The 12,152-nt window shown below is 46.8% G+C and overlaps 1 protein-coding gene across 1 annotated transcript in view; it reads left to right on the forward strand.

The window, feature by feature from the left end:
* LOC118212693 (vacuolar protein sorting-associated protein 13B-like) overlaps nucleotides 1-12,152 on the forward strand; it is a 303,731-nt gene that overhangs the window by 203,177 nt on the left and 88,402 nt on the right. The window contains 1 exon segment of the mRNA XM_035390874.1: nucleotides 9,054-9,257. Within this exon segment, the coding sequence (XP_035246765.1) occupies nucleotides 9,054-9,257 (204 nt within the window).

Consider the following 12,152-nt stretch of genomic DNA (forward strand, 5'->3'; position numbering starts at 1 on the left):
TGGCCAGGCACGCCCTCCTTGTAAACGGATGGTCCTCCGGCCTTGTGATATTCTACGTTATTTTTCTTCCTTGCCCTTTCTGTTTGTCCAGTTGTCGGATATTCAGTTATTTATTTTTTTTATTCACTGCTTGGTCACTGTTTTTTTGTCGCTGTGAGTTTAAACAGGGAACAAGATATTTTAATAAGAAGTGAAAGGAAAACTCTGGTGCAGGAATGTCACTGTGTATAAATATACTTGGCAGTTTGAAAGGGGCTAGAAATGCCTCAGTATAGTATAAACACCGCTCCAAAAGGCATTCTGTGGAGGAAGAATTAGCTGATGTCGGAAGCATCTGTACCACAGATTATTTTAATTATTTTACTGTGTTTTCCTCTCTGACGTAAATTTATTTGGACATTATCTCATGAGAAAGTGGTTATAACTCGGTTGTCTTGTGCAGTTCCCGGGATTCAAACCCCTCACATATTTTTGAGTCCTGATTCAGAAATCCAGCGAATTAAACATGCGCTTCTAATTCCATTATGTGGGGAGCTTCCAGTTCTAATTCACTGTATTTTGTTTCATTTAGCTTTTGTTTATGGGAAGGAAATTTGAATTAGAATGAGATGTTGTTTAAGGTCAAGAAATGCGGGGGCTAGGGGAGAGATCTACTGTTTTAGCGTATCTGATTACATGTTTGTGCAGCTTGTCCACTGTAACGTGAGTTAACCTAATCAAAAATGGTGGCCATTTTCTTGCACATTGTTTATGAACAATGCCCTACTGTATCCAAATAGGACACATCTTTGATGCAGTCTTGTTTTTAAAAATATTTCACGGGATTAAATAATGGACTTTGAGTATCTTCTAATCAACTTCAAAGAGCTGGACCCAGCATCGCTCTTTTTCAGATAAAATTAGCTCCCCACAGCATCTTTGAGAATGCGCTTCAGATTAGTCGGGCGTACACTTAATAGGATCCAGACTGCACAATCGTGTGCAATATTGAACCGCTTAATCAATTATGAAGAGGAAAAAAACAGTAGTGCATCATGATGTTGGATCCATAAAGCAGGCTTAATTTTACAGGGCTATAAAACACACTCCTATCTGGTGCACGCCTTCAAGAATTTATAGGGAAAAGTAAATCAAGGGGTTACTTGTCAAGTCAGCATAATTGCTTTGATTGTAGCCGAGATCGTAAAGAGTGAACACCCCGCCGTCCCCCCGTTTGTCTTGACCAGGGTAGAGGGAAAGGGCTTTCGGGAAGGCCGCATTGTCTCCATCCAAAAGCTGAATCCGTCACTCGACCATCCGATGGAGCAACATGTTTCCCTGGATACTGCGCCTGTTTGGCGTATTTCGATGGTCTGCCCACGCTTTTGACACGCATGCGAGCCGCGGCTCCGTACGCGTTGCTTTTGATAACGTGCGTCAGTCCTCTCAAAGCTGCGTAATATGACACTGCTCTCGGCCGGTCGCAGGGCCTTTCTTGTTGGAGGCTCAGTTGAAGCGTCACCGGTCGGAGCTGTCGAGTTGGCAACCGGCATGCCAATAGCAGCAGTGGAGCTGGAATCCTGAAGGAGGGTTATTTTCCTTTAATTAATGTTTTAAGTAGCATTGAGGTATGCGCCTGTTCCACTTCAGGCTGATCCAAATGATAAAAACGACTGTATCTGAGGGCATTCCAGACCCCTTGCCATGGTTTTTTTCTCAAAAAACCAGTTGGGAATAATCTGTTCCATACACGTGCTTAACGATTAATTAAAGATAAGCTTTTTCCAATTAGTAACGGCAGTGAGATCACATCGCCAGCACACGTCCTGTGTGTTTCGGTGGGGTGGGGTTGGGGGTCTGTTTCCAATTGGGTCCAGGAAGTTTCCCCTCACACCTCAGCGTCAAGACCTGCACTCCCAAATGCTGCCTGGCGTGTTTTCTGAGTGCAAATCTGTGCCATTCTGCAGCAGGCAAACGCACACCGTGTCTGTTATTCAGGGAGGAAGTGACTTCAGAATAACTAGATCTTCTCTATTTCTCGTGGGAGCCGCAGCAGAACAGGATGTTTCTGGGCGACTGTGCTGGACCCGGCTAGAATGGTGGAACCACCACGAAGGAGCTCTTCTTAGGCTGTTAGCAGTCGTCCCCAGGTGCCCAACAAAAGCCATGCGTGAGCGCGATTGTCGTTCTCTTGACCTTATTTCGAATCCTTTCCACATGCTTTTCCTTTAAAAACAGCTAGTGAAATTTATTGTGTCAAATAGTTTAACGGAACGATCTCTCGAATGCCTCGCCCAGTTGCGCGCTGCGAAATCAATTAATCGCAGGCCTCGGAAGGTCTGGTACATTTCTCTGCAGATGCACTGGGTCTCCAGCGAATGACTCCTGAATGCGCTGCGTTGGTGTCCTACCTGCCCTGGTCCGCAGCGGAGGGACTGCGCCAGCTCGATGGCACGCTCGCAACCGGTGCGCAGTCAACAGCCGGCCAATCCTGTGCGGTTTCAGAAACAATGTGCCTCAACGTTCCTGAGCAGGCGGTTAAACGTGGTCATTTGGCTGCGAGAGCGGAATTCCTCCGTTTATCTTTGTCCAGTATTGGGACTGTTTGATTTGGATTGATGGCTGAAGTCGAGTGAGGATGAGACTTTTTACGGGATCCTGTCTTATTTTTCTTGCAAAAGGCACTTGGGGGGGTGGGAGGGGTGGGAGGGGGGGTATTGGGGGTAGGGGGGGTGACAGAATTACAGCACAATAGCAAAGCTGTTAAAATGTTTCATGCAAGCCTGTAAATTATATTAAGATTTTTATCTCCAGCAGGGGCGGAGACAACCACATGCTGGTGTCTTCAGAACCAGTATGGTCAGTATGCCATGTTTATAACCCAGTTATTCTGACATGTAAACTACGTCGGAAATAAATGATTTCTGCAATTAAGATGTTGAAATCAAAGTGCAAACAGTGACTTTTCGTATACACCATGACTCTATAAACAAAAGCCCTTCCCCCTTGCGTCTTTGTCTGTTTGGTTTCCCCACTGTCAGGGACTGAAGATTCCGGTCCTGTTTCTCAACAGGGGTGGAATTAAGCAGGCCTTGTCTATTAAAGGTAATTCTCGCCCATTCCATCTAGTGTAAATACCACTCAATTGACAACCACGATTGCCTTTAAACTCTAATCAGCTGAATTAATACCATTCTCCCGGAGGAGATCCGTGACAGGAACCGATATAAACGTTTATTTCAGTAAATGTGAATAATTTCACGGTTTCGTGTTCCTGGTGGAGATTATTTTAACACATGCATCCACTGTGCCTCACCAAGCACGTGTATCCATGGCAATGACCTTTGCACAGTGTGTGCAGTACGGAAGCACTGTCACACAGTTTTGCACACAGTTACCGGCACCCTTACCCAGAGCAACTCACACCACCTATTCCAGTTTCCCATTTCCTCCAGGGTACAGCTGCGGTAGCCCATACTGGGATTTGAACCTTCCACTTCATCATTATATGTGGTTCACTAGCCATTACACTACACTGTTGTACTCTACACAGTTTGCATCTATTCAATTTTAACACAAGTCTTCCTTTTTTTTTTTTGCTTAATTCCTTATTTACAGTAGCAGCTCTTTTTTGTTGTTCCTTCAGGGGCACACACACAGGGGCCCCTGCTGCTGAGCACATGCACTCCTCTGATGCGTTCACACATGAGCCGGTGACTAAGTTCTGCCCCAGACGGCACCGTGTGCTGCAGGAGAGCTAGCGCTGAGCATCAGAAAGGCATATCTCTAACTGACAACATCTGGTAACCCTCCGGTGTCCCACCCCTACTGACTGCCAGCAATAGTTGGGTAATGACATAGCCCAGCCTAGAAACGTGTTGGCTTTAGGGCTCAACCCGCATTTGGAAGGAGCATCTTTAAAACCTGAGTCACTCAGGGGCTCTCGCTTTTAGGATTTTTCTGCTTTATTCTTATCCCAATTTTTGTTGGATTGCAGATTTAATGTGATTAAGTGTGGCTAGAAACCCCCCAAATCAAAGGGCTGCCCTTGCATGGTTTCTCATTAGCAATGAAATCCCATAATCCAATGAGCGGGCGTGTAAAGTGTGTGAACTTCATGTGGCTGTGCATTTTGGACAGCATGTATGCTTTTTATGCTTTTTTTTCATTGCTAGGCTTTAGCCACCAACTTTTGTACTTCTTCAGGAACAGCCTGTGAGGAAGGGGGTGGGGGCAGGGGTGGCGTCTGACGCTCACTGGTTACCCTTTGACTCGGTTTCGCTAAGTCATCTCACCCTATAAACGTTCATCTCCCATTGAGTTAGAGTGCTCTGCTCAGCGCACTAATCCCCTGCTCTAATTACTATAATTGCAGATGCAAATTAAGCATAATTGGATCTGACTGGGGCAATAAATCTTGCCGAAGTCGCTGCTCAGAAGTCAAAGAGCTGAGGCAATTTGTAGAGGACCACCACCGGGTTGGGTTCTTGACTTACTGAGTAAATCGCGAGTTTCATGAATCATGTTCTTACGGCAGCCCCCCCGTAGCTGTCCGGTGGAAGCTGGATGCAGCGTTAGCGCTCTCGGGGGACCGACGCCTGGCTGGAGCCGTGTTGGGAGTGCTGCAGAGGCCTGCTGTACCAGAGCAGCGCGCTGGTGGATCTGCGCTCTGCAACCGACGTCCCACGCTTGGGCCAATAAAAAGAAAGCATTATCGCAGCATGTTGAATGCTGGCTAGCGTTTTAGCTGTCACGTCTTAAATGGCCTGTCTTTGCTGCATTTCACGTAGGGCTTTGAAATGGTGTATTGTGCTACTGCACTACTTCGCAGTGCAGTGGTGCTCCTCATGGTTTGATTAGTCATAGGGCTCCCTATGGAGGGAGGGGCTGCCCTCAGTGGACTGTTCCCCACCTCACTGCACAGTGAAAACTCTGGTGATTGGCTGCCTGCAGTCTTCCTGTGTCAGGTGGGCGATCCCCGCATTCAAACAGAGCAGCAGGCTGCGTGCGTTTTGGAGCACACGTGGTAGTTTATACGCCCTTCCAGACTGACGGAAGACGGTACAGTGATGGGATGGGCCTAAAGTGAAGATTGGGCTTTCCAAAACTGAGGAACAAGGAAAAACAAGAATAAAAAGGTGTTTTTAACAAAAAAATTAAACAGTTATACTCCATGGCGGAACAACTGCTGGGCAGATGTCCCTTCTGGATATTCTCCTGTGGCCAATGTGTGACTTCCCTTGTTGAACCCACAGAGGGAAGAATTCACAGCAGCAGTTTAAGTGTACAGGAAAAACTTCTTGCCCTGTTGACTAACTATAAACACACTTACAACGTAGCAGAAGGTATTTTCAGCATGAATAAATGTAAGTATATCCTCTTTATTGAAAATATACAGCACTCTTCGTGGTGTTGGTGGACAAAGAACATATCACGCTTGTGGAGAATGACACGACTGTGCGAGGGTTTAACGAGGGTTTAACGTGACTTAACTAAATCAAACTAACTTCTAAATTAAATTTCCACTCCGTGTGTCTACGTTTTGCGGGCCGAGAGGCACACTTCGTAGCGGGCCGCGTGTTACCAGACGTGTATTGCGTTTGATTGCTAGGGGAAACGGAGGGAGATGTGGGCCCAGGGTGCAGGTTCAGGTTTGCTGGTTAGGGTGACGAGATCCAGAAGCTACCGGGCTGGTATTACCCCGATGCTTCCTGCCTCTGTGGCCCCCGGGGTCCCGGTACCGGGGTTATTACGCACGGCCCGCCAGCCCCCAGCTGGGACGGGGTGGAGCGCTATGCGGCGCTCCCCTAACTCTGCGCCCGAGCCTGCAGCGGTTCATTTTATTATCCTGAACCACGGTTAACCCCGCAGACCTGACTGTGTGGAAAGGCAGGCCCTCACGTTTCTCTCTCTCTCTCTGGCTTTGTGCTGGAGATGTTTGCTGGGCATAGCTGAAAGATTGCCTAGAGGTAATCTGTACCGGGAGGTGTTTTGCCAGTAGCCCCACCTACAGGCCACTCTGAGGGGAGGTGAGCGCCAGGCGGCTCCTTGTGTTATGTACTTTTCAGTTTTTTTATTTTCACGTTATATAATCCAGCTGTACAGCTTTGTGTATGATTAGTTTGTGATATGATGATATAAAATGAGCTAGCAGTGAGCCCACCCTCCCCTTAAAGGGACTGCGTGCCCGGTTGGGGTCCAGGATGTTCCAGCAGCACGTGGTAGTCAGGTGATTTACCTGGCACTCCATGTAGTCAGCCTGCGTGAATCAGCAGTGGATTGCGGGGACATGGAAACCTCCAGTGCATTTTGTTTCCAAAAAAAAGGAATATTGTATATGAAAAGCATACAGTTTATTCACACTTAACAGAGTCATCTTATTTGATTTCCACAGATACACAGGGAAAAAAAACAGAATTCAAAAATACCAAGCAAACTAGTTATTAAACTGGAGGCTTCACTAATTAGGTGTTGGTAAAAATGAAAAAAATTAGTAGCCATATTTCCAAAGTGCTGGGCTTTAAGTGCTGTTATCTCTGATGTGGCCTGTCTATATTTATTATCATGTTTAATCTGTATACCTTGTGCACCCACATATCCAATCTAGAAAATAAGCTTGCAGCAAAAATAAATTAGTCTAGAACGCAGGCCTCTAATTTCAGGTCTGATGTGAAATCCGTTCTTTGGTTTTTAGGAGTTAAATTTGGGCTTTAAATCGTATCAAGAAAGAAATGTTCGGGCAAAAAAAATAGCTCCGCTGCCACGAGACAGAAGGTTCTTACTGCCTCGCTTTTGATCCGCCTTTATAAATAGCAGAATTTTGTCGTAAAAAATAATGTTTTTGTGGTCTTTTCCTGCAATTAAAAAAAGGTTTGGCTCAAGAACAAGGGCCGAGCCAGCTTCTCATGTTGAAGCTTCTCGTTCTTCATCTGAACACACGTGTCATTTATTGCTCATTCTTTCTTTAATGTATATTTTCTGTATTACACACACACACACACAGAGAGAGAGAGAGGCTGTGATCCACCTGCTATTTTTGTTTTTATTTCAGATTTACAGGTTTGTGTGTGTGTGCATGTGCGTCTGCATGTGTGCATGCATGCATGCATGCATGCTGTCCCAGGTATTTTCATTTCTTTAAGCCTAGCAGTGCGGTCTTAACCTCACCAATCATGTCAGACTTCAGTGTTTCTCCCTGTACATACAAGAAAATCCTATAACTTCATTTATTACTGCACCCCAAAGGGAACTTAAATTTTTCAGAAATGAGGCTCATGCAATTTACTAAAACTAACTAAGTCAGTGCATTTATACTGCCTTTATAAAGTTGATTAATGTTTATCTATTTGTGATTAGGGCAACTCCCTTGAAATTGTTAAAAAGAATACCAATAGAAATAAATTGACGGAGATAAAGAGATCATTAAGTTGCGATATTACTGTGGCACATAAAATTTCATAAGCATGTTTATTAAAACTAACATTGTTAATTCAATCAAAAAAATTCGAGTCAGGCCCCAGCCATCGACAGAGAAATGGGTGGGAAGAGGGGAGGCCTCCACAACCTGATTAAAGATCTGTTGATGCTGTTTATATGTCAGCAAAGCCTGTTAAAGGCACCTCTGATCTCCAACGCTTATTGCTTTAGTAGCTAGAGTTATTATCATAACATTTCTGTTTGGTAATGACTTTCCTCCATGTTACTAAACAAAGAAATTGTATATGAAAATTGCCATCGACATCGCCGAAACAAATAAAACTACTTGCGCTGTCACAACATCTGTTGCCGTTCTGAGCCCCCTATTTACAGTGTGTGAGCTCTCATTCCAGCCCACCAAGACAAATAAACATGCCATAACTGAGCGGGCCCTGACGTCACCCGCAGATGTAGATTTCTGATTCCCGTCGCTCGCGCAAGTCAGCGGCGTCTTGTCTTTCGAAAGCGAAGTGAGTGACATCATTGTTTAACCGTTGTCGATCCCTCGGGGTAGCTCACTTGACTCGGGGAACGTTTCCCGCTCTGACGCGGCGCAGGCGCCTCGCTCGCCGCTCGCGTGCGGAGCGGCCACGCCCCTGTGTGCGGGAAGCGTGGGGAGCCCGGGCTACCGTGCTGTCCGGGAAAGCTAAACACGCTTCGCCGCTAACGATAACTCGGTATAAATCATAACATTTAAAAGGCAAATTATTTCACCTGAGGGCCAGGTTATTTATCTGCCCTGCGTGTTGCCAGGGTTTTTAATTCGGCCATAAATCACCCCGAAAGTGCGCAGCTGGATGGTGCGTAGTAGCCACAAACCGTGATTCTGAACTGTATCCGTGACACTACCTGCACTGTTATTACCGTCGCCTCATGCTCTTCGATATTTTTGGGTTTTGCGAAGGTCGCTAACTGTTTCAGGGAGACAGAAAAACTGGCAGCAACTGTTTATCCAAACACGTGGAAAAGCCAAGCCGTGCTGTTGAGCCTCACACAAACTTGGTTAGCGTTGAGTTTGAGAAGCAGCTGCTTCCTCTTGGAGGCAGTTGATTGCGAGCTGCTTCGCTGTGCCTGTGGGACAGCTGCAGCTACTGGTCGCAATGTAATCCGTACACCACAAATGCCGCGCTCACCGGGCGGAATGGCAGTCTCTCTGTGCCAGTAGCGTTGTCGTGGTGGCGCCTAGGCATTGACTGTTTCCCTGAGCGACAGTGACCTGACCTAATGGGGCTTCAGCTAGCCCCAGGGGCGTCTCGCATGTGAGAAAAGTGGCACGTATAATGTCACATGGTGCGACTGCGTCCAGATGGCGTTACGAGTTACACTGGCGGAATGCTTTCGGGAAGGCTTGCTGGAGGACGTAGGCAATGGAAGCCATCACGGAAATTAACAAAAAAATTCATCATTTCCATGAAAACATCTGAATATGTCATTGTATTGGTATTGCAATTCCCATGACTTTGTGTGTGGTCCATGTTTAAAATCATAATGCATGCAGTTTTAGATGTTGGCTGCTGAAGGTGGCCAAATAATTGTGTGCGTTGATTGAAACCTCCTTGGCTGAAGGCGGCGTCTTTCCCCTCTCCCCCCTCTCCCAGGCGTGCCCTTAACCTGGGAATCCTGCGGGACCCCGGCTCCGAGGTGGAGGACCGGCAGTACCAGCTGGACCTGCAGTCCATCAACATCGGCACCGCCCAATGGGAGCAGCTGAAGCCGGACAAGGAGGCGGCCAAGGTGGGCGGGCTGGCCGAGAGCGAGCGCAACTCCCAGAACCCCGCGCTGGAGTGGAACATGGCCAGCAGGTACTGTACTGCTCATCGACCGCCAGCCAAGATCAAGGGGGTCTACCACTGCTGAACAATGCCAGCGGGGACATGTACTCCGTGTTTGAGGTCTCGTGTTTTTCTTTTGTGTACGGTTGTTTTCATATTGGAAGCGTAAGAGTGAAGGAAAATGTGTGTTGTATGTGCGGTGGACAGTGAAGATTTTATTTCATTCTGTCCACTGTGTGGGACAGATGGGGGACAGCAGACAGCAGGACTGGGTTCCACTACGGGGGCTTTCATCATGCACTTAACATTCACTGTAAAAAAACTCCAGAGAGTCATTCAGTAATTACAGTTAAAACATTTGAAATCAGCGTTAAAATATTGAGCGCTCCAACACCTTGGCAAGGCACCCGCCCGCCTGCCCAAGTGAAGTTAGTTGCCTGTTTTCCACCTCGTGCATTTCATGAGCTAATCCCCTTGTTGCTGTTAGTCACATTCTCCAAGAGTCAACCATGGGACACACTTGTAATCATTCAGCTAATTCCTTTTCAAACAGCTTCGCTTCAGAATATCATAATTACAAACCCTGTCATTTTTATGGACCCAGGAGCTAAAACAAGCACAGGCTTAACGGTCTGTTTGGCTTGAGACCCCATTTTTTCCCTTTTTTTCTGGTCATGTTTTGAAAAGGAGTGGACCCAAAAATCACAGAGACAAGAATTCCAGATCTGTTCCCCCATCGACTAAAAATAACCTTGGAAAAATGCAAAGCAACAGCAAAAGCCACCCGGGCCCTATTGATCCTAAGCATGCTCAGGTCACCCAGTGATTCAAAAGAGCAAAGCTAGACCTTCCCCTTTCCTCCACACGCCCACACCTGCCCATACTAGCCCTGGGAGTCATGCCTGTCACACGGACACGGGGACCTCCTGCAAGCCTTCAGGATCGAAGCTTTATTATCACGAGGAGTTCTGTCTTGTTGAGTCCTCCTTTTTCCCCACTCCCCAGTACCTTTGGCCGCGCTGCAAAGATTTCCTGTTTTTGACTGGCTGCAGCCATCGCAGCGAGGGGCGATCGTAAAGCCTGCCTGCGTGTAGCAAGTGCTGCTTTACGCGCTCGTAAAAAAGCTCCTGCCATCCAGGATCCAGCCCCAATAAACAATACGTTCAGACGTTGCTTTTTCAGACGGAGCCGTGCTGCAGAACCGGGCTATTTGAGAAGCGCACAGATTTGGGGCGGAGGGGGGCAAAGCTGTAGCTCAACTCGCGTCACATCAGTGAATTCCCCACTGCCCATCTGGGACTTAAGTGCTAGGCAGTGCATAAATTTCATTGGGGGTGAGAGTGGGTCAAGTGAGTGGCAGGAGACGATGGGTGGTCTTTATCTGGTTGCCAGGAAACGAAAGGCTGGTTTTCTGCGCCGGAAGCAATGTTTTGACATCACAGTCCCGGTTTGACAGCCAGCGGAATACTTGGGTGTAGCTTTTTAGTTTGTTAGTTAAAATAATGAGGAATGCCTGCAGTCACATCCAGTTTTATTTCTCGTAAAGTAAGTGCCAGAGTGCTGATATATAATATCGAGAGGCGATCACTAACCTCACAGCTAGCATTGATTAATTAATTACATAAACTTAAAGGCCTTATAACCAGTGTTACTGTTCATGCTTTCCGGTGTTCAACTTGAAAAAGAATTAGTTGTCTGACAAACTTTCCATAACTTGCTAGTGTCTGTTAGCTTAGCATGACTTCATTGTGCAAAAGGAGCTACACAGTGACAGTAGCAAACAAGTTATTCCTACTTCTATACCATTTGTTTTTCTATAACTAATTCTATAACTATTTTTCCTACAAAAATCTTAGTTTTAAATCTTTTGTAGTGGTTGAAAGCAAACTAACCTTCTAATCCATCTCAAAAATCCAATCTGAGATGTCTGGATGCTGTTGTAGCATTGCTGTGGCACATGCGGTGGTAAAACTTGAATTTCAGTGGCACGAGTCATCCCACTGTTGCCACCCAGCTTCACGCTCAGTCGATCATTGCGCATTCAAAGGGAAGACTTCTGGTTTTTCTCCCGCTATTCTTCATTGCTGACTGAACTCGGCTTACCGCCATCAGTGTGTCGCCGCTGCTCATTTCAAGTACTGAATGAAAGCTCCGCACCCCAGGCGGAGGTAATACTAATCCTCACTATTAGTATGAGTGGGGCTTGGGTGACCATTCTCAATAACCCCATTGTTCTTAATAAATCCCCTCACAAGTCAACGTGTAGTGGATTCAGCTCAGTTAACTACAGGGGAAGTAGTCTTTGTGTGGTCGGCCCAAAGTGCACTACACTTGTTAAGATGCTTATGGAACTCACGCACTTTGCTTTTGTGTGTCATAATTTATCAACACCAGTAGCTTTTGTGCCCCCCCCCCCCCCATTGGGTATGACAAGCAAGGACTTGGAGGCACAGCAGGAACAAATGATTGCAGTGTATTTCAGGCCTCTGTTTCTATAATTAAACGGGTGATTTTGGGCATTGCAGCGTGTGAAGCTGTCAAGTTTGTGACGCTGTTTGTCCATAGCCCAGCACACGAAGCTTAATACAGAGTGACGTTGCGACTCTGTAGTTCTCTCCTCGCTTTTTGCCACAGTCTCCTCTTTTCGAGCTGTGGAACGCTGGCACGCTCACCGCCTGGCTTCTAATTCCAGTAGTCGTGGACCCTCCCGTCGAGCTCAGTGTGTTTCCTGAGGTTTAGTGAGGAAATTCCGCCCACGGCAGCTCGCTGACAGAATCTGTCCGCGTGACGGCGCGGGAGTCCAGCGCCGAGACACGCCGTTTGGGAGCTCTGGACCTCTCCACCTTCCTTTAGCAGCCACAAACTTCCCTCCTCCGTCTGTGAGGTGCGGATGCTTCATAGAAACGAAACATCACCCCCACCTGA

This window comes from Anguilla anguilla, chromosome 1 (genome assembly GCF_013347855.1).
Source record: "Anguilla anguilla isolate fAngAng1 chromosome 1, fAngAng1.pri, whole genome shotgun sequence".
NCBI classification, from domain to species: Eukaryota; Metazoa; Chordata; class Actinopteri; order Anguilliformes; family Anguillidae; genus Anguilla; species Anguilla anguilla.